This window comes from Camelina sativa, chromosome 7 (genome assembly GCF_030686135.1).
Source record: "Camelina sativa cultivar CO46 ecotype springtype chromosome 7, ASM3068613v1".
Classification (NCBI taxonomy): Eukaryota; Viridiplantae; Streptophyta; class Magnoliopsida; order Brassicales; family Brassicaceae; genus Camelina; species Camelina sativa.
The window spans coordinates 24891149-24912508 of NC_141886.1; the positions used below are offsets into that span (position 1 = coordinate 24891149).

Below are 21360 nucleotides of genomic sequence, written 5' to 3' on the forward strand. Positions count from 1 at the left end.
AAACAACACTCATTGATGCAAAGAAGATTCACAAAATAGTTTGTATCAAAAAGAGAAAAACAGAGGCATGCGCCTCATGAACATGGAGATGGAATGTCGTTGTAGCCATGAGAATTGTATTAAACTAATGAAATCTTGCAAAGATCATAGTATTACCTAGGAAGAAACTCTGTAACAATTGAGAGATTCGGTGGCCGAGTCACAGCTCCCATGAAGAGAACAATGTTGGGATGTCTAAGCTTTTTCATGATTCGGACCTTGCATCACAAGAATATATAAGAAGGGTTTGATATAAAACTATCAACATGGAAAATTTGGAAAAAAAAAAAGAAAAGGTTAGAAGATAATAGATGGCTAATACCTCACTTCTGAATTCCTCCAATGCTTCTCCTGATAGATCTTGATCAAGGAACTTCTTGACAGCCACTTCCTGCCAAGTTCAACAGTTTCAACAACACGGAACTCAATCTAAGGAATCGCTAAACTCTTTCTTCATCCATTTCCATGAAGTCTAACTCAAATAAGAAATAAGAAAAGCAAATATAATACTCACAGTCCCGTGCCAATCTCCCCGATACACTTCTCCATATGATCCTGTATCAAAAGAGGTAAACTATTTAATTCATTGTAGAGGTAGTTACACCAAAGCAGATAATAGATGATAAGTCAGTACCAAGTCCAATACGTTCTCCCAAAGTAATTTCTTCCCACAAAATCTCACAATCAGATACATCATCACAGTCAGACTTGGAACTTTCATTGCCAACAGATCTGTCAGATATTCTTTCTTCCCCTGAATTTGGCCCAAGATTAGAGTCCCCACTACCTTGAGGCTCATGTCCACCAGAGCCAGCATCGCCATCGCTATTCGAGGCTAATTCAAGTTGTCTGGACACGGCTGCAGCTGTTGCCACAACTGCAGCAGCAGTGGCCGTGGCAGCAGCTGCAGCAGGAAGTTCTATGGTGGATGAGTCTGAGTTTGCAGACTTGGCAGCAGCAGCAACCATTGAAGATGCAACAACAGCCGCTGCAGCTACAGCAGCAGGAACGGTCCTGGCATATTCTGTCGAAGAAGCTTCAGAATGCGGAGAATCAGACTGACTTACAACTTTGCCATTATCACGTTGATCATGTGTATTTGCTTTAGGTTGCACTCTTGGTAATGGTGGCAAAAACCGCACTGGACCAAAATCGTTTTGGTGTCTTCCTTGCTGAGCTGTCTCTAAATCTTTTCCTTTCTCTTTCTTGGCTTCAGTCGGGATTTTTCTTTCAACGGTTGCCTCCAATCGCTGGGAATAGACTTCAGAAAATAGATTGGGAGGAGCTACAACTCCGCTTTCAAGTAATACATCATGAAGCTTCTGAGCTAACCGTGGATTCTCTTTGGCAGCATCAATCATATATTGTGAAACATCTTTGACTTTCATCCTCTGCGCAGCTGGGGAGCTAACACCTTCAGTCCAAGAAGGTGATCTCATATGGGTAAAAGAATGAATAGGCCTGATTGGGAGGTTTTGAACTGGAGCCTTTTCAACATCCGTCTGATTTTTAACATCTTCCTTAGATATATTTGGATGAACAATGAGATCGCCTCCTCCTCCGGATTGATTTCTCTCCCTGGAACTCTTGGTACTAGAACGATGTTCCCCAACCCGAAGCTCTGCATTCTCTTCCAATGAACTCTCAACCCCATTGCTGGAAGAAGCTACTTGAATAGAACCACTGTCTCCAGGAATAGCAGTATAGGCAGATTCATCATAGTCTACTTGTAGTCCAGCTGCATCAGCTGGAATGAGCGTGCCTGGATCTCCCATGAGATCAACAATGTACTCCCTGAAATTCATAATTGCATTGCATATAACTCAACATTTCTTTCATCAAGCCTCAGTTTAGCTTTAGGAGATGCAGATAATATACTAAACTCCATATCGACATAGGTACATATGCTATTATGCCTATTAAATATAGCACATAAAAATTTTATCTACAGCAGAGTACATAAACCTATACATGACTGAAAGGAGAATGATGATACACATTAGTGTGATTATTTACCTGCCATCATCAGCCTTAATAAAGTTCATTGCCACATCTTCAGAACCGGTATATTGCTGTCCTTTGACTATCCGACAAGGAACACCAACGCTATCACACAAAACCTACAAAATTTCATACAAAGAACGAGACATAAAAAATAATATAAACTTAAAAGTCAATAAGGGCATGTCAGCCCACGTATTCGATTGAAAATAGACCACAAAAAGCTGACGAAGTGCATACTTTGAATAACAAGGCACGGTGACGAGCCAATCCAATAGTTAGTGAACCAAGTGGCAAAACCATGCTTCCAAGAGTTGCTTTCAAACTGTAGCTAAAACTCCTCCAAGATCTCAACATGCTATCAGGATGCACAACTGGTCCACCCATGTAATTTCCAACCGAAATAGCCAGTTTCCTAACCAATTCACTGTTCACAAAACCAGAGGAAGAAACTGATATTGATTTTGCGGCAATATCAAGAGCCATCTGTTCAAGTCTCAACAGATTAGAATCCCCACTTCTGTTCACAAGAACAGCTTCCCATGTCTCACCGTCTGAAACAGGTGTCCCTTGAAGATCGAGTAAAGGAGGTATTCTATCTGATGCATTCAACACTCCATACAAGTCATAAAAACCATCCAAGATCTTGTCATCATATCCAAGACAGTTGTAATTCTGTAAATGCAAACAAGAACAAATCATAATTTGAGCTTGTCAATTGGACTGATCAAGTAATTAGAGAGTTCTTGGGAGTAATTAAAGAGTTTATGTAATGCAGAGAAACCAAAGAAAAAGGTAATGAACTAGAATTGAATCCAGTGCTTACCCAGTATCGATAAGCAATGAGTTCAGCTGGAGAGTTCTCAGGAGCAGAAGAGCCTAAACTGAACTGCTTAATAGCTTCAATCTGAGCAGCCTCAGGATCCTCTTTGGCACTTAACTCTAAAGCCAACTGTATCTGATTCTCTTCTTCAATAGCTGGATCCTTGGATCCTAAATCCTGAAGCTCCACACGTTCAGACCCAGTAACAACAACATGATCATCATCACCATGTTCCACAGCCTTTTTATCATTAGCGGCTTTGGCGGCTCTGTTCTTGGCATTGAAAGAATTAGGTGGACTAGGGCTTTTTCTATGACCAACAGAGCTTAACCAATTGGATAAACCAGAAAAGGGTTTGACTTCAGGGCTATTGCTGCTGTGATGAGACCTCGGTGATGATGACACATCGCTAGACTTGTTAATTGATCCTTGAGCTTCATCTGACTGTGTGATATGAAGTTTCTTAAGAAAGCTCTTCATGTTCATCTTCATACTCCTAAGCAATGATCAACCGATTCTTCTTAAAACATCTCCATCTCCTAAAATCCAAAAGTTTCTTCCTTTACTCTCATAAACCCTAATTCCTCCCCGGAATCAACGACTCGTCAGATTATTTCAATCAACACCGTCGAAAGTTTAAAACTTTCACCGGAACAGAGGACCCTTTACCTGGAATTCAAAACAACATGAACTTGATGAGAGCTAGTGAAGCCAAAAAAAAAAAAAAAAAACACTCTTTTTTTATTTTGACAAATCATGAAAATGGTTAAAAGCACACACCCACTCAGTTCTAAAGCAGCTAAAGAGAGAAAAAAAAAAAGAAGCATATATAACTGACAATTTCTCTGTACTGATATGAACCGCAAATTCTCACCTTCACCAACTTGTTTTTTCTCTATTTCTCTCTCTTACGCCACTTTTCTCTCTGTCTAAAAAGATTGACAAAGAAAGAAGTGGAGAGAGTGGCTCTTTCTCTAGAAGAAATTAAAACTTTTGTTTTTTTCTTTGTATATTTTTGTTTTCTGGGTTTGTGAATTACTGTGACATGCAAAAAAATGGGGGAAAAAGGCGTATCTTTTTTCACTCAGCTTAGTGCGTGAGCTTGAAAAGAAGAAGAAGACGAAAAAGATTGGAAAAGATGAAGACCAAAAAGATTTTATCGGAACATAGTTAAATTGAACCAAGACCAGGAGGACTTGACGTCGATTGAGGCGTTTAAAACGGTTTATCTTTTCTTTATTGTATAAAAAGCATAGAATCTACACCTATTTATTTTTGGTAAAATATCATTAAAATCCTGTAATTTACTTTTTTGTTGATTTAAATCATGAACCCGTTAATAACAAAACAACATCATTTATCAAATCTAAAACCCTCAAATCTAGAGTTTTTAATTTGGAGAAAATGAGAATCAAGTTTTAATTTGAAGTTTTAGGTCTGATTAAACAGCATCATTTTATTTTGTTAATAAAATTTCGTTAACGGTTAATTAAGCATGTATCATTTTTCCGTTTGGTCACTTAACATTATGTCTCATAAGAACAAGTCAAAGAGTTGGTGAATTATTTAGAATATAACAAAAAATAACTTTTTTCCACCAGATGAAAAGTTCATGCTTTAAATCAAAGAAATGTAAATTTCAGTATTTTAACGACATTTTCTCCATTTATTTTTCATTAATGTTTTTTATATTTTATAAAGGTATATCACTTGAGAAAATTACGAGATTTGTTTTTGTTAATACGAAAACTTTTTTTGGGCCGAATCTCAAAATCTCGTACTCCAAATACTAAATAAGATTAAGATAGTCTCTTCGCTATTATTAGTCTTCGAATACAAAATTTCTAAAACTCTTATTCTTGAAATGTGAAAAAAATACTAATTGAGCTACCGATTTCAAAAATAAATTTTTTATTTGAATCTATACTAATAAAAAGTAGAAGCTATAAGGTTCTAAGGCCGTCCACATAGGATTTTAAACATCCAATAGAAATTTGACATATCACTTACTAACATTTTATACAATTTCCAGAATTTTCTATATTAAGAATTATTTTAAACAATCTATCATGATTTGACATGTCATTCATTAATATTTTTTAAATTTACAGAATTTTTTAGAAAAAGGAAAATTTTAAATTTATGAAAATCAAAGAATTAAGCACAATATCCCACATAGGCTAGAAATTTTTTAGACAATGGTTTAGAACCAGTATAAATAAGATTAATATGCTTCCAACAACGAATGAGCAGGAAAGCTTGATTTATCATGCGTCCAAGTTTAAAAGTTTTCTTTGGTTTGATCTGTTTTTTTTGATCAAAATAAACCTTTAAAAAGTTTCAAAAAAATACTATAATATTTAAAAAAATTAAAAGTTTAAATATTATAAATATTGAAACTTTTAAAAGTTTTTAGCTTTGAAAAAGTTTTTAAATATTATAAGTTTTAAATTTTAAAAGTTTAAAATATTATAAATATTGAAAATTTTTAAAAGGTTCAAATTTTATATTTCGAAACCTTTTAAAAGTTTAAAATATTATAAATATTGATGCAAAACATAAATTATCTTATTTATCTACATTTGTGCTTTTTATTTCTTATGAGCTGTAAAACATATTTTTGTGTATGATTTTATAGATGAGTTGATATTCTTTCATTAATTTTTTATTTTTGGGTCTAAGGAAGAAGGATTGACATCGCAAGACCTTAATTTGATGTTTGAGTCAAATGTTGAGGTTTAAAGAAGAAAGATGGACGACAAACACACATGTTTTATTAGCTATACATAGACATGATCAGAGTTACGGTTGTCACGGTTAAGGTTTATTAACCATCGGTTATGGTTAGAAATTTTTGTAACCTTAACCAGAACCGTTTAACAAATGGTTAAATGGTTACGTTTAAATACGGTAACGGTTCAAGCGGTTACTGTTATATATGGTTACGGTTATTTGATAATATGATACGGTTGATTTTATTTGATGATATAATATAATCGATATTATTTATTTATAATTAATATGTTCTTATAGTGTACTCATATTTCTATATATCATATGATTCATATTAAATAAATAATTATTAGTATATTTTATTATGTTTTAAAAATATTATAAACCAAGTAAGGATTTTGGTTCGAGAAGTTTCTAAACGCGTGGATCTAAAACCAAATAAGTATATGGATAAAATTGTCAATAATTGGGTGCATGTGTTGACTATGCTAGTAATCATGAATTTCACAAATTTTATGAGAAAAGAAATGATTTTGTTCTTGGAGTTTGATGGGTTAACAAGTTGTGTGGTAGTCTAAAAAAAGGTTTTTCAGTGGAAGAATGTGAAGAAGTTGACGAGGAAGAAGAAGAAAAAAAGTATAACGAATAACCAAACGGTAAAAGTTACGATGACAATTAACACAAAATTTGACAATGAAAATGAAAAGAAAGAATATGAAGAATAAGAAAACATTTAATAAAAAACACGAAAACATAGGTGGTAGCGATCAAATTAAATATGAAAACGAGTTAAATTCATGATTATAAAATTGTTTCGTTTTTCTGGTGGTCAAAGAAAATGGTTTAGGATATGTAAGGTCATCAGTTTGATTTGCCTCGCCTGGACGTCAAGTTAAATTTATGATTTTTTTTTTATCATATTTGATTTTATAACACAACTGATTTTTCTATTTTAAAAAATTATGTATCTGAATTTAATTTTTTCCTTAGTACTAATTTTAATTTTTTTTATGAGATAATATTTTATTACCGTAATCAATTATATATAACTTTTATCAAAATATATCAAATAAACTCACGCGTAGCATGGGTTCAAAACCTAGTTAGTTATAAAAATAGAAAGTTTTTTTGGTAATACGATTTTTATCAACTTCAATTCATGATTCATCTGCAACATTTTTGGAGATGTTATTGGACTAAATAAAAGCTTTGTAATGAAGCACTAGTCTAATAGAGAATATTTGCCCAATTTTCCAAACAATATATCACAAGGCTTTTGGTCCCTTTGTTACTGTAATTTTCATTGGAATATATATATATATATATATATATATATATATATATAAATAAAAATAGTATTACCCTTTGGATCTTAGTGTATCTCTTTTGGGCATAAAGGATAACCATTAATGTCACAGCAATTAAGACCAATAACTTTCTATATTGAGAATGACAAGAAATGGCTTATTGTTAAGCTGTCAATTCTATGGAAGACAAATGAGAATTTAACTGAATATTCGCTTAAAAGGATAACTCTATTATGCACGTGATTAATTTAATAATTTTATAATACAGTGTCCGGTGAACCACGTAATAACAATATGCAGGTGATCTCAACAAGTTAATGAGTTTAAGTATTTATGTATTTTTAGTATTAGTTTGTTTACACGTAAGTAATTAGTTATATACCAGTATTAGTCAAGGAAACCGACCTATGTCTGATGTTTTCTTGGTTTAATTTAACGGTCTTATTTTTTGTAGGAGACAACGGTAACATAACCGATTATATATTCCTTTTTTGAGGGAACTCTCTTTTCATTTAGTTTTCTAAAATACAGTAATTGCTCTGCGCGAGAGACACCATTATCTCTTCGATCATTCAACTTACTATCATCTATATAATTAGAAATATTAATTCATTTATATAATGGATGCAACTAGAGATATATTATGTCAAAAGATGGAAGACCACACGTATGCATGTATGATTTATGTCAATCATTGTATCCCCTTGGACGGAGTGAGCTGTGAGCCTCAAAGCCAATGGTCGACCTACATCCACTTTATATATAATATTTTCGATTGACTCTATAGTGTCCACACGATTGTGAGGTTAAGACAACGTTACATTTATGATTTATGGTAACTTTGTTCTAGACGTTACACACACTGTAGGTAACTTCTTATGGGAATGGAAGTCTGCAATTATTTTCCAACAATGTGTATGTATGGTTATTTGCTGAAAACTGATTTTTATGTACAGTAAAACCTCTATAAATTAATACTCTATAAATTAATAATCACTATAAATTAATAAATTTTGCTGGTCCCAAATCAGGCCAGTGTAAAAATTAACAATATTCGATTAGATAATAAGATAATAATTTTTTTGAAATCTCAATGTAAAATATGGTCCCAATAATATCATAAATTAATAATCATGTAAATATATATATATATATATATATATATATATACTGATATAATAGTGCATGTTTCTCCTAAAACTTATAATAGTGCATGTTTCTCCTAAAACTCATTTCTATAGAACAATTGTAATGTTGTATTTTCAAACTATAATGATATCTCTAAAATATTTTATAACATGTCATACAAATAATTAAATTTTAAAGTTTTAATTTTTAGATATGCATCATTTACAATTTGATAATTAGACAGATTATTAAAATATGAGAATTGATATTATTATTATTCATAAATTTGAATTTATGTATGTCATGTGTATAAGTCAATTTGTTTATAGTATTTGTAATTTATTGTCAATAATGCTTTATAAATATTACAAGTTCAATTCCTAAACCATAAAATTTATAACATCCGAAAGTTTAATCTTATGTTGCTATAATTGTTCCAATTCATAATTTAAAAAAAAATAAACAATTAAAAATATATCTATAAATTAATAATTATTAATTTACACTATAAAATAATAATTATTAATTTATAGATAAATTAATATCACTATAAATTAATAAAACGTCTTCATCCCAATATTATTAATTTATAGAGGTTTTACTGTAATTTTCTAATTGATCAAATATATATATATATATATATATATATATATGAATATTTAATTTTGAATTTTGTCTACTTGAATGATAGGGATACTGTAAAATAAAAAAAAAAGTAAACACTATAATATGTACATTGATTTTCATATACATCCCCCCTTCAAATGTCGTATGAACACTTAAATAAGTTATCTTCTTTTTTGCAACAATGACAATGACACTTAAAATAATTTAGTAAAGGAGATGTATCTGAATATAGAAAATGGAGGAAAACGATTGGAGAATGTTAAATGCTGAATAGTAGTTGGCCAACAATTCAAATTTTTGAGCGGCTTGAGATTTAAAAGATCTGTTTTGCTAGAATATACACGTCACCACTCAACCCTCCTGTTGATTCATTATGTAAAAAGCCAAATTATATAGCCAAAAGCTATAAGATGAATATTCGAGTATTTTGGCGTAATACTATTGAAAGGGAAAAAAAAAAAAAAGTAATTTTGGCTATTTAAGTCTTGCTTAAAGGTTCTAGAAGACTAGAACTTTTGACTCTTTGAGTATAAATTTTAACATTAACCACATGACGGTGGGCTAGTGGTTCCCATTTGTTTGGAAGAATTGTCATATTGGTCCAGGTCAGAGATCAATTCTCCCCAGATGCGGAATTGCTATCCATTTACTATGTGGCCACATGGATATGGGTTCTTGCTTACGACCACATGAATATGGGTCGTTGCTTACTGCCCATTTGAATACTCGGAGAGAGGGTCTATCCATGGGCTACACCTCCTCCAGAGATTAGTCTCGGCCTCCTTCATAGGCATCGGGATTTACCCTGAATTATCAAAAAAAAAAAAAAAAAAAAACATTAAAACCCTCAAAACAAAAAGTAAGATGTGATTAACGCTATGAATGTAAAAAATACGTTTACGTTCAAAAAAAAAAAAACCTTGCGTGTGTGTAAAGAAGAGTTTAATAGGCCAAAAGGCAAAGAGATTAAAAGGTCAAAAGAATAAAATAAAAACCGTAATAGAACATTCGTTTGCAACGCGCGAAGGGTATCTTGGTGACGCATGCTACGTCATGGTTATCCAATCAGAAAAGAAACAATCTTTTATAGTCTCTTTATTTGTTTTTATTTTATTTTTGGGAGTTAATAAAAGAATTTGGTGCATTCCAATTGGGTGCCAGCCACACATTTTTTTGGTGTTGGGGACCACTTCCCCACCTATCACTTTTTTCTTGTTTAATCCTTTTTTTTTTGTTACTTTTGCTAAGAAAACGTAAAACCATTGATGAAAAGTCTAGCTAATGTTATTATAATCAGTTAATTTGTACTATATATATTTACATTGGTAGTTTAGGAATTTAGGACGTCAATACACATATTCAGGAATGGTTTTTCTTTCAAATTGATAAGTCGAAAAAACAAAATTATGATCTGATTTCTTCATAGATCTAATTATATATAAGAAGCGTTATCATTTACAGATTTACTAGATTAAGTTGCATATATTTCATACGAAGTCCGACTATTATGTTCATCGATGTATTTGGATTTGGCTTTCAGTCTCGTTAACTATGATTTGAGCAGCCAAAACTTGTTCGGGGTGATTTTACACACCTTATATGGTTTGACCATTTGGTTTGTACGTGTGGCATAACGGAAGTTCTTTATGTAAGATTAAGATAAATGAATACATGGCGACCAAACAATAGTACATATATAAATTCTGTCAGAAAACGACGCACGGGAACGTCTATCTAATAATTTTACGTCTTCGTCGAACCACAACAAGTCGTCGACCTGGACCCGTTGACCCTAGTCTCACTCACCTATATCATAAATCGCGAGGTGCTCTTAAAGCTTCCTGAGTACTAATCATCCATCACTCATTCAAAAGCCTTGCATAAGAGAAATCATATACCTCCTCAACTATAGAAGGATAACTATAATACCGTTTAAGAAAGAAAAAAAAAGATAATACGATCGATATTGCTTTTTTTATTGAGTTTAATCTGTAGTATATGTGTGTGACTGTAGACTAAAATGTACTTAACTCGGTGTATAGGAAAAAACTAAAAAAAAATCGTGCACAAATAAAAAAGATATATCAACGTTTTGCATCTTTCGCTATCGTCCGGATCAAAAAGGCTAAGGCCCATTAAATAGCATGCGAACGTAAAAAAAAGTGGGTGTCACAATCAGTATGCCGGTTTAGGATAACCGAGCATTTAAACCATAAATGAAAATCCAATTTGGTCAATAAAACCAAGCTATTATTAAGCTACGTCTACCATTATTGAATTATCATAATCTTGTGACACAAGGATTTCAAGTCTTCTGCAACTAAGCTATGTCTAGTTGTCTACCTTTACCCAAGTATCATTTATATGACAGCAAAACCAAAAAATTGACGGTATAAGCTTGAACTCGAATGTCCAAATTTGATACACCGTCTCTTTCTGTAATTATCTAATCTAATACCAAACTTGTTGCTACGCCTACAATTCTTTTGGTACCATGATAAGAATTGTGTAAAGATGCAACTTTTACAGCTATCTCAGCAACAGTCGCGTCTCATCTAAGTTTGATCCTGCAAGATAACACAATAACACTGAAATTTCTCGCAAATAGTTTGATGTAGCTGGTCGAGAAGCAAGTAACAGCAACGGTAAAACGACCAATACTAAGCTGTAAAGCCTACCAAACGGTGCCGTGCCCGTGAAGCCTGCCAATAATGGCTGTAAAACGACCAATTTTGCTAAAGCGAGTGCCAACCATTGGAAGCGACGAAATCCACTGCCTAAATAATTAAGAGCCCCGAATTAGTGGCAAGTTACACAGACTCTGTAATCAAGAAGCATCAATAAATTTATCTATGTACCTGTATTTTTCATGGTGGTAGGTTAAGTTTCTTCTGTATGGATTATAGCGAGGGCAACGTTTACAACCTGCAAAGTCCTCATCAAGGCCAAATAATTCCTTTCTAGCTGTGCCAATCATAACACAGAGCTTCCGTCCTCCCAAGAAACTTCCATTGAGTTTTAACCCCTTTTTATAATGTTTTGCCAGATCAATAAAAGCAAAACTGTAAAAAGAAAAAAGAAATAATGAAGTCAAATCTTTTCTGTTTAAATTGCATGTAACTTGAGAGTGTTTTTGTAACAAATTGGAGGAACCAAGTTCACAAACCCCAAGGCAACACCGGTAGCACACTCTATGGGAACATAAACCCTTGTGACCTTTCCACATAAAGAGAAATGTTTCCACAATGCGCTCTTGATTTCATGCCTAGGAACGGAAATATCAAATCCTTGACAAAAAAGGGTGTGATCATTTTGCCCCAGATGATCTTTATTTCCGTAATTGCACTCTTCACGGTTCTGCTATAAAAAAAACAAGACTTCTTTGTAACTAACTTGTACAATATATTTGTAAAAAAGAAAGAACATGTGATGATGAAAGAAAAGAAAAAGAAAACAATATACTCTGAACGGTAAAGGTAAAACGGCACTTGTTTGAATAATCTGCCGTAGTTCTTTAATTGTTTCAGTCATCTCTTTCAAAGATTTCTTCAATTTTTCTATTTCCTACAGAATAAGAAAGCGACACAAAAACATATAAGTTATAGGTTCACGAGTGAAAGTTGAAAGTGAGGGGAAAGTCTTTAATGTAGTAGAATCTGACCTTCTCATATTTCTCCATCTGCATCTTCCAAACAAAATTTTAAAAAAAAACTTTCAATTGTAAAACGCAAGTTTAAGTTTGTAGGGATGAAAAAATTAATATCACAGCTTATAAGCAGACCTCCTCAGATCTCTCATTGTGTTTCTTCTGCTTCTTCCGTTTTTCTTCGATTTCCAAATTATTCAGCTCTCTCTTATTAGTAGCTAGCGTTACAATCAACATATCAAAAAGCAAGATTTAGATACCGTCATGATCGTTCTTCACAAAAAAAAAAAAAAAAGAAAAAAAAAAAGAGAAGATTGACAGATCAATATTTTAACCTCTTTATTAAAAAAAAAAAAAAAAAAAAATCTTACCTTTATGCAAAGGATTTGTGACCTTATGCGCATGATGATGAACTGGTTCAACCTAAAAAATCCGAAACAAGGACAAAGCACAGTACTCGAATTGTGAACAAACCATAAGCAGAGTAGAGTAAAGAAGAAGAACAAAGAATAAAGCCATAAGAAAGAAAGAAGATTATACATCGGTGGATGTCGAGTATTTCTTGAGCCTCTTTTCCATGGTAAAGACAAGTTGAGTAGAAAAAGAGCACAGCGACTGCTACGTTTTCTATAGAAAGAGGAGAGTCAAACAAACCCTAGGTAATATTAATTTTTTTTTTTATATATATAGACTTGTACAAAAATATTAATATTTGTCTCTCAAATTGTTGTTCTGTTCTAGAAGCTTCCTTAATTAGCTCCCTCATTACTCTTAACTCATTGATTTAGCTTCAAATATATAACCAGCTCACTTCATCTGTTGACCTTAGATAGTCTCAACAATCATAAAATCGTGGGTTGATGTGCTCTTAAAGCTTCCTGACTAGTCCAATCACTACTCTCGAACAATTTTTTTTGTTGTCCCAAAATGCTTCAAGAGTAAAATGTTTTTGAATATTTCGCTGTCGTCCGGATTTAAGAAAAAAAAGGCTTAAGGCCCATTAAATAGCACGCGAACGCCCAAAAAGGCAGTAAAGTGTCACGATCAGTACGCCGGTTCAGGATAACCGAGCATTTAAACCACAAAATCAAACCAATTTGGTTCTTTCTCCTGCGCGCGTCTCTCTCTCTTTCTTGCAAGATTTCGACTTGGAACAAAAATAAATAAATTAAAAAAAAAAACAGTACAGAGAGAAGAAGAACATGTTTTCAACTCCGAGATTAAAAAAAAAAAAAAAAAAATCAGCGAATAATGTGGAATCAATAACGAAGAAACGCTTGGTTGAGAGTAAAATCTGAAACCCCCTCCCAAACAAAGATCTGTGATTGTTATTATTATTTACTAATTTAGCCTCTCTAAATCGATGGGTGGTGGTGGCAATCTCGTCGACGGTGTTCGTCGTTGGCTTTTTTTTCAACGCCGTCCTTCTTCTTCCTCTTCCTCAAATAATCATCACGATCAGATTCACAACCATCCTCCCACCGTTTCTTCTATTCCCGACGACCCTAACAACGACGGAGACTTTACGAAACTTACTTTTTTTGAAGATTTCGATCCCTCTAAGCTAAAGCAGATTAAAGTTCCCAAACGAAATCACTTACCTATGGAGAAGAAGGTATATTATAGATTTTAATTTTGTGATTTTTGATTGTTTGAATCTGATTTGATTGATGATGATGGATGAATCTGGTTTCATTTCAGATAATACCTAATTCTGAATTCTTCACCGAGTATGGAGAAGCAAATAGGTATCAGATTCAAGAAGTTGTTGGCAAAGGTAGCTACGGAGTTGTTGGTTCTGCTATTGATACTCACACTGGAGAAAGAGTTGCTATTAAGAAGATCAACGATGTGTTTGATCATATCTCTGATGCGACTAGGATCCTTAGGGAGATTAAGTTGTTACGTTTGCTTCTTCATCCTGATGTTGTGGAGATTAAACATATCATGCTTCCTCCTTCTCGTAGAGAGTTTCGAGATGTTTATGTTGTCTTTGAGTTGATGGAATCTGATCTTCATCAGGTTATTAAAGCTAATGATGATTTAACTCCTGATCATCATCAGTTTTTCTTGTACCAGCTTCTCCGTGGTTTGAAGTATGTTCATGCTGGTTAGTTTAGTTCTCTTATGATTTTCTCTTTTTTTTTTCTTTCACTTGTGTGTTATTATGATAAATAAAGGTTATTGAACACAGCTACGTTTTCTCTGTTTTTGCAGCCAATGTGTTTCATCGGGATTTGAAACCTAAGAACATTCTTGCTAATGCTGATTGCAAATTGAAGATTTGTGACTTTGGTCTAGCTCGTGTTTCCTTTAATGATGCCCCTACCGCTATTTTTTGGACTGTGAGTCATCTTCTATCACCAACACTGTGGAAAAGCAGTCTGTTCCTTAGGCTTCAGTTGCATTAGAGCACCATTCTCTTTTTAGTGCTTAGTGTATACTCACTTTTACCAACTTATTTTTTTTTTTAATAGGATTATGTCGCTACTCGGTGGTATCGTGCCCCTGAACTCTGTGGATCCTTTTTCTCCAAAGTAAGCTTATAATTCTCAGCAGAGTAGACTTGTATCTTCTTTATTTCATGTTACTGATGTAGGAAGATGTGTTTCTGTGTTTTATTTTTCTTGGCTCAATTTTTGTTGTCATTTACTTGGGGGTTATGTTATTTCTTCTTCATTGATCACCTTCATTTGATCTCTGCTCTGTGTTTCAGTCTAATATCTACAATATTTATTATGTCAGGGGTTCTTTGGAAAGACCTTAGCATGTGCTTTCTTGTATAGAGCTCTGTTTTTTCGTGCAATGTATATTTCCATGCGAAGTTCTCATCCGTTATCTCTTAGAATATGATGTATTCCTATTGAGTCCACTTTTGTATTACGGCCTCTGCTTCAGGGTTAATTAATTATCTAATGCTTACTCTACTTTTGCTATATCCAGTATACCCCTGCAATTGATATTTGGAGTGTTGGTTGCATATTTGCCGAAATGCTTTTAGGGAAGCCGTTGTTTCCTGGAAAAAACGTGGTTCACCAATTGGATATAATGACCGATTTTCTTGGCACTCCATCTCCAGAGGCGATATCAAAGGTCAGTTACAATATTTGAGATGGTCGTTTTGTCCTTCAGATTATAACAGCTAGAGCTGTAGCTCTCCTTTTCTGTGGAAGAAGAAAAAGACTATCCAGTAGTAGAAAAACTATTTGATCAAACATTATTTCATCAGTGAAAGTAATATTGAGTTGCATTATAAATGAATATGCTATCTTCAAATTGACAGATCAGAAATGATAAGGCGAGGAGATATCTTGGCAACATGAGGAAAAAACAACCAGTCCCATTCTCTAAAAAATTCCCTAAAGCAGATCCTTCCGCCCTCCGCCTTTTGGAACGCCTGATTGCCTTTGATCCAAAAGATCGTCCGTCTGCTGAAGAAGTAAGAACCAGAATCTTTATATGCATTTGTACATGAGGCAGTACTACAGGGCACGTCGAGGCAGAACCTGGAGGATAATGAAAATTCAAATAACAAACTACAGTTCTCTGTTTACTGTTTTGAAATCCTTAATCTCTGTATTTACAGGCATTAGCTGATCCATACTTCAGTGGTCTGTCAAGTTCAGAGCGGGAACCATCGACACAGCCGATTTCAAAGCTTGAATTTGAGTTTGAGAGAAAGAAATTGACGACGGATGATATCAGAGAGTTAATTTACCGAGAGGTGATGACCCTTCTACATCTCTTCTTTGGTTTTTGCTTCTCCTCTGTTCGTTTTTCTAATGGATTACTTAAAAAAAAAACACAGATATTAGAATATCATCCTCAGATGCTGGAGGAATACCTTCGTGGTGGCAATCAGCTCAGCTTCATGTACCCCAGGTTGGCTAATTGATCAAATACACATTCACAAGTTACTACTTGTTCTAGTTTCAAGAAACTTGGCTGAGGAAAACATTATTCTTTGCCGATGCAGTGGGGTAGATCGATTTAGGAGGCAGTTTGCTCATCTCGAAGAAAATCAAGGTCAGGGAGGAAGAAGTAACGCACTTCAGAGACAGCATGCTTCCTTACCAAGGTACAAACATATAAAAAAAATCTCTGAGTTTCTTTCATTTGAATTAAAACTATTGTCTCTGCATCAGTCAAGTGATGGTCTTTTCGAAATTAAGAACTAGCCTGCATTCTTGATGTTATTGTATTGCGTTTCAGAGAGCGAGTTCCTACATCCAAGAATGAAACAGTCGAAGAAAGCAGCAACGATATTGAGAGAAGAACAGCAGCTGCTGTAGCTTCAACCTTAGACAGTCCCAAAGCTTCACAACAACCTGAAGGTACAGAAAATGGAGGAGGAGGGTATAGTGCGCGCAACCTGATGAAAAGCTCTAGCATCAGTGGTTCTAAATGTATAGGTGTTCAATCAAAAACCAAAACTGAGGTAAACGAAGAGAAACCCCATTTCTTAGACGCCTGAATGTTTGTAATTTACTGATCTTGTGCGAGAAATTATGTGTTATTGTGTTATCTTGCAGGATCCCATAGCAGAGGAACAAGATGAGACTGTTGCTGAGATGGCTGTGAAAGTTGCATCTTTACACAATTCTTAGTGTTTCTTTTATTTTTCTTGTCTAATTTATTTTGTTCCCCTATTTACGGAGTTGTAGAAGCAAAAGTTTGGTTTCTCACTCACTCAGGGGTTTAGGTTTTGGTTATTGTATTATAATATACTACGAGGGGGCTGTGATTATAACACTTGGTTACCGATGTAACTTTGTCTGTATCATAACTCGAAATCAAAATCAAAATCAATTTCCGAATCATGTATAAAGAGTTGGGTATTTTTGCGGGTTAAACCGTTACGTTACTTCTTATTTCGTATTCACACATAAGCTTTTAAATTGATTTAGAAAATTAAGGGAGTTAAGAAAATTTCTGTTGAACATTTTCTACGAGGAGAAATTGGAGTAACCGTTTATTCAACCAAAGACAATAATGTCTAAACCTCTTCTACTAATATAATTATTTCATATGTACGAGTGTACACAATACCAGTGCCCCCAAAAATATACCAAGGAACCACGTGACACTAATACACATGTGCAACGTGACATCTCGACGGCTATGACCTATATGGCCTATGGAGCGGATCGGAAGTACAAAGGAACCCAAGTGGTTGGGTTAGGATCCGAGCTCCAGACAGAGAAGGCGCTCGAACATCGCATCCATTCGTTGGTTAAGCTTGGGAAGTGACGGTCTATTACATCTTTTAAAGTCTCTGTAGTATTCACCCACTCTAATCCTTCTTTAGTATACGTCTTCTCGTTGAAATTTGTCGTGAAAAAACGATCTGCTTCAAGTCTCCTAATTAATGTTGAAGTCAAGTCAGTTTCTTGTTTCGCAAGAAAAGCCTCTGTTTTTTTAATAAATGTAGTCATTGAATTGATTTTAAAATTTTAAGAACCTGGAAGCAACGAGGAGAAAGATGAAGAAAGCAGTTTCACTAATGGCGAATCCTTTGATCTTCTTCTCTGCGTGCAATCCAACGTTTAAGTCAAGCTTCTCTATATCGTCTCCGTACACTTCTCTTAAAACCTCGATAGCTTCTTCATCATCTGTCAACTCTTCCCATTTACTGATCGGACTCATCAACAGATTCTTTCTGAATTCGTTGTATCGAGGGACTCCTCTCTCCCGATCTCTATAAACTAAGAAAAAAAAACACAAATAAAATCAGTGGATCTTTCAATCGGATAAAATTGGTGATTTAGTAGAGAAGAAGAAGCACTGATTTGGACTTACTCTCCAAGGCAGCCATATCTATAAGGTGAGGTCTATCTTCTCCGTCGATGTCTTGAGCCACAAGGTTCCTCATCCAATTAGGGTAATTCCACAATGTCAACGCACCACAAGATTGGTGTCCCATTGAAACCAGTAACTGCTCGAACCCGACTTTTGAACCGGCCTTTCCTCCTTCTTTCCCGATCAATTCCGTCATTGGTATCCTGTTAAAAAGAATATTTGTAGGTCAAGAAAAAACCGCGCTTGGATAGGCCTAAAAAGTGTACCAAAAAGTCTATGATCTTACTCTCGTTCTATTGCAGGGTTTGATTTGTCTACATTCTCAGGTTTCATATCTCGGAGGACAAGTGTGTCTGGCAGAAGACAGTGCATCCTGTAAACGCTAACGAACTCTTCGGTAAGTGAATAAGGAACTCCATGATCTTTCGGTTTCTTCAGACCAACTAATCCACTAAGTATAGGACCAAATCTTGCTCCAACCATGTCCTTCACTTTCTTCCCTAAAAACCCATACCAGTTGATCCTCATTCCGGCAGTGAGTGTGTCTGTCTTCAAAAGTTCTATTGTCCAATCGATTGTATGAACTTTGGCGATAACCGCTGCAGTCACCAGTCTAGCTGTCCGGTAAAGTTTCTCATCATCAAACTCTGGATACCGTTCCTGATTTAATGTTAAAACTTAGCAAAAACAGAGATGTTGCTTGCAAAACAAACAAGAGACTAACATGATAAAGTGATAAAGTGATCAAACAAGAGACTTACTTTGAGCATTTCACAGACGGAGTTGTGTTCTTTGACAAATAGAGCTTGCAACAGAGAGAAACCTGACCAGCTGTTTCTTATGTCACCGGAGATGGGAACACCTCTTTCGTCCCGCTCCAACAAGCCATCCCCCGAGATCTTTAGCTTTCCGTCGTTAAAAACCCTAACTCTTCTCATGCCAGCCTCGTCATTTCCATATACTACACTCCCATCCCTATCACCAAAAGATTATTTATAAAATTAATCGGATGAGAAATAAACAAAAACTAAGCAAGTGATTATGATTGATATACGTACCACCAAGGGGTTCTAGTGTTGACAGCGCCAGATTTGTGGTGATCACCGGTGGGAACTTTCTTCGTTCTGAGAAACTTGAATGACTTTAATGGACATCCACTAGCTACTTCTTCTGGAGCTTCAAGCTCAATCTGGTTGATTTAAGAACCTAATTAGTAGATATACTCCAAAGTATGGGGGAAATAAATGTAAAATTTTGAGGTTAAAAAGGTTAATATCAACCCAAAAAAAATAACTAAAACCTGGTCGGTGTCTTCCAAGTGATCAACCCAATCATGGATCATGAACTGGATCCAAGAACAGGCTATCACGTTAAACTGGTCCCCATTGTCTATGAATTTCTTTCTCGCTAACAACTTTGTCGCCACCACACTTGGATGTGGATCCAAAATCTGTCATGATACATTATAAATTAGTGAACCTAAAAAAAATGTATGCAGCCGTTCTATAATTTACTCATACTAATGATATCCATAAGTTCATAACATAATGTCGTAGATGAATTGCTAACCTTGCAAAAAAACAAAAAACAAAAAACAATTAGGGTGGCTCTCATGAGGTGCCCAGTGCCCAGTGCCCATGACCCACTACTAAAAATTTCCAAGACTTTTTTGTTGTTTTTCTAGATTTTATGTAAACACGAATATTGACGAAAAAATAAACACTTAAAATCAAAACAAAAGCAGACAAAAAAAATTATCGATACAAAAGAATACAATACATCACGATTGCTAAGATATCTTTTTAAGTAGAGAGATTAAAAAAGAAACACGTCACAAAATTTTTGGTTCTAGTGTTTCATTCGGCTACTATTTTTTTCCTCATTTTTTTGCTATTTTTTCAGTTCCATATATTTTAAAAATTTGATCAAAGTTAAAGTGATTACAAGGAGACCAGAAAAAAAACTTACGCCGTACTGAGAAGTAGAGGGAGGCATATTCCGACCGATAAAGCTGCCTTGACTGCCGATGGAGTCGTCGGAGGGATGGTTACACTTGCCATCAGCCGTACGATAACAGAACTCATCGGTGTCGTAACCCTGACCGTTGATCTCACCGACATGTATCAGATTGTAACGTTGATGTAGATGTCTTCGTAACCCCAAGTAAGCCACTCCCAACAACACTGGAAATCTATGCCACAATCCTAACTTGTCCACTAAGTGCACAATCTATAAATATATCATAATAATAAACTTTTACCAACCAATATGATTTGTTTAAAGAGAGGAAAGCATAGTTTGTATACTTGGAGAGACAGAGAGAGATGTACATACATAGAATAAAAAGCCATCAAAGAAAGACATCTTGGAAACAACATGATGAAGCTGAGGATGAAGAAACCATGAAGAAGATGGAGAGAAACCCATTTTTTGCCTTGATTGTTATTTTATTTTTCTTTTCTATCTCCCTATCCGTCTTTGGATCATGTGTTTGCTTTATGCTTTAAATGATAGTCACACAATTGTAATGGTTGTATTCACACGATTACTCTCATGTATTTATATAGACCCACACGCATACTCACATTTACATATGTAGTATGTATGTAAAATCAAAAATACATTAACAAAAGAAAATATCATTCTATTAATGAAGTCAACGCGTCGTCGTCGAGAATCGTATGTGGACTAGGGAGTGACGACTTAAGACATTTCATTAAGATATTATTCCTAAATAAAATTCACATTATTGGAATGACTTATATAAAAAGAGAATAATATCTGCAAATAATTGACTATGTATTATGGATATTTCTTTCCCTGTTCTTTTTTTGTCAACTGGAATTATATTTCTTTCCCTGTTTGATCAACCTTTTTCTTATCTTGCATTATTAGATTAGACTGAAATTAAGACAGTGTAGAAATATCAATTGATGGATAGTATAGTTTTTTTCTTTCTAAAATCCTACTTGGCCGGGTGGATTTTTTTTTTTTTTTTTTCCACAAAAGGCCGGGTGGATATGATCTCAATAATGCATGGATTGACTATGATCCAACGCTATTAATATTTAATATCAATATGGATCATATATTTCTCTATTACAAAAACATGCAATAATACAATACTAGGTGATACCCGTGCTATAGTGCGAAATTACAGATATTGTAATTAATTTACATATATTTTAAACACATATTGATTTATGTATTTTTTATAACTTCAAATTTTTAAATAATGTTGAGTAGTATATTTGGTT

At 34.3% G+C, this 21360-nt stretch overlaps 4 protein-coding genes and 1 long non-coding RNA gene across 8 annotated transcripts in view; 1 reads left to right on the forward strand and 4 right to left on the reverse strand.

The window, feature by feature from the left end:
* LOC104702065 (putative serine/threonine-protein kinase SIS8) overlaps nt 1-4106 on the reverse strand; it is a 5675-nt gene extending 1569 nt beyond the window's left edge. The window contains exons 1-8 of one of the 3 annotated variants that reach the window (XM_010417878.3): nt 3738-4106; nt 2867-3532; nt 2281-2715; nt 2056-2159; nt 674-1833; nt 554-594; nt 362-430; nt 157-257 (exon numbers count right to left, since the gene is read on the reverse strand). In XM_010417878.3, coding sequence (XP_010416180.2) covers nt 157-257; nt 362-430; nt 554-594; nt 674-1833; nt 2056-2159; nt 2281-2715; nt 2867-3355 — 2399 coding nt within the window. In that variant the 5' untranslated portion in view covers nt 3356-3532; nt 3738-4106. Of the gene's footprint in view, nt 1-156; nt 258-361; nt 431-553; nt 595-673; nt 1834-2055; nt 2160-2280; nt 2716-2866 lie in introns of all 3 variants that reach the window. The other 2 variants (XM_010417879.2, XM_019227800.2) reach the window with 2 other exon arrangements.
* A 4631-nt stretch (nt 4107-8737) lies between these two features.
* Nucleotides 8738-9717, reverse strand: LOC147941658 (uncharacterized). Its single transcript, XR_015562333.1, has 2 exons — nt 9578-9717; nt 8738-9463 (listed from the first exon to the last, which is right to left on the reverse strand). It is a non-coding gene; the product is annotated as an uncharacterized LOC147941658 (long non-coding RNA).
* Nucleotides 9718-10772: 1055 nt separating this feature from the next.
* LOC104702066 (nucleolin 2-like) lies at nt 10773-13255 on the reverse strand. Of its 2 annotated transcripts, none has more exons than XM_087460268.1 (8): nt 12845-13255; nt 12676-12727; nt 12425-12522; nt 12121-12222; nt 11825-12015; nt 11517-11720; nt 11337-11435; nt 10773-11225 (listed from the first exon to the last, which is right to left on the reverse strand). In XM_087460268.1, exons 4-8 carry the CDS (start codon nt 12187-12189, stop codon nt 11210-11212), a joined length of 579 nt encoding a protein of 192 aa, XP_087316394.1. In that variant the 5' UTR covers nt 12190-12222; nt 12425-12522; nt 12676-12727; nt 12845-13255; the 3' UTR covers nt 10773-11209. The 2 variants fall into 2 exon arrangements, with proteins under 2 accessions (XP_087316394.1, XP_087316393.1); XM_087460267.1 differs by having other exon boundaries at nt 12320-12522; nt 12845-12952.
* A 159-nt stretch (nt 13256-13414) lies between these two features.
* On the forward strand, nt 13415-17124 carry LOC104702067 (mitogen-activated protein kinase 15). The gene is made up of 11 exons (XM_010417882.3): nt 13415-13919; nt 14006-14414; nt 14522-14649; nt 14782-14841; nt 15248-15397; nt 15588-15743; nt 15891-16028; nt 16113-16186; nt 16281-16382; nt 16517-16742; nt 16837-17124. Exons 1-11 carry the CDS (start codon nt 13668-13670, stop codon nt 16909-16911), a joined length of 1770 nt encoding a protein of 589 aa, XP_010416184.1. The 5' UTR covers nt 13415-13667; the 3' UTR covers nt 16912-17124.
* Nucleotides 17125-17246: 122 nt separating this feature from the next.
* Nucleotides 17247-20951, reverse strand: LOC104702068 (alpha-dioxygenase 2). The gene is made up of 9 exons (XM_087459249.1): nt 20438-20951; nt 20072-20332; nt 19404-19553; nt 19162-19292; nt 18865-19078; nt 18390-18763; nt 18104-18306; nt 17766-18009; nt 17247-17665 (listed from the first exon to the last, which is right to left on the reverse strand). Exons 1-9 carry the CDS (start codon nt 20528-20530, stop codon nt 17440-17442), a joined length of 1896 nt encoding a protein of 631 aa, XP_087315375.1. The 5' UTR covers nt 20531-20951; the 3' UTR covers nt 17247-17439.
* Nucleotides 20952-21360: the final 409 nt, after the last annotated feature.

Coding starts and splice junctions, on each gene's coding strand:
- LOC104702068 (XM_087459249.1), bottom strand. CDS start 20,530: ATGGGTTTCTCTCCATCTTCTTCATGGTTTCTTCATCCTCAGCTTCAT. Junction 19,554..20,071: donor CCTCTACTTCTCAGTACGGC/GTAAGTTTTTTT, acceptor GTATCATGACAG/ATTTTGGATCCACATCCAAG. Junction 18,764..18,864: donor CCGTCTGTGAAATGCTCAAA/GTAAGTCTCTTG, acceptor ACATTAAATCAG/GAACGGTATCCAGAGTTTGA.
- LOC104702066 (XM_087460267.1), bottom strand. CDS start 12,343: ATGCAGATGGAGAAATATGAGAAG. Junction 12,223..12,319: donor AGATGGAGAAATATGAGAAG/GTCAGATTCTAC, acceptor CTTATTCTGTAG/GAAATAGAAAAATTGAAGAA. Junction 11,436..11,516: donor TACCACCATGAAAAATACAG/GTACATAGATAA, acceptor TTAATTATTTAG/GCAGTGGATTTCGTCGCTTC.
- LOC104702067 (XM_010417882.3), top strand. CDS start 13,668: ATGGGTGGTGGTGGCAATCTCGTCGACGGTGTTCGTCGTTGGCTTTTT. Junction 15,398..15,587: donor CTCCAGAGGCGATATCAAAG/GTCAGTTACAAT, acceptor TCAAATTGACAG/ATCAGAAATGATAAGGCGAG. Junction 16,187..16,280: donor CTCAGCTTCATGTACCCCAG/GTTGGCTAATTG, acceptor TTGCCGATGCAG/TGGGGTAGATCGATTTAGGA.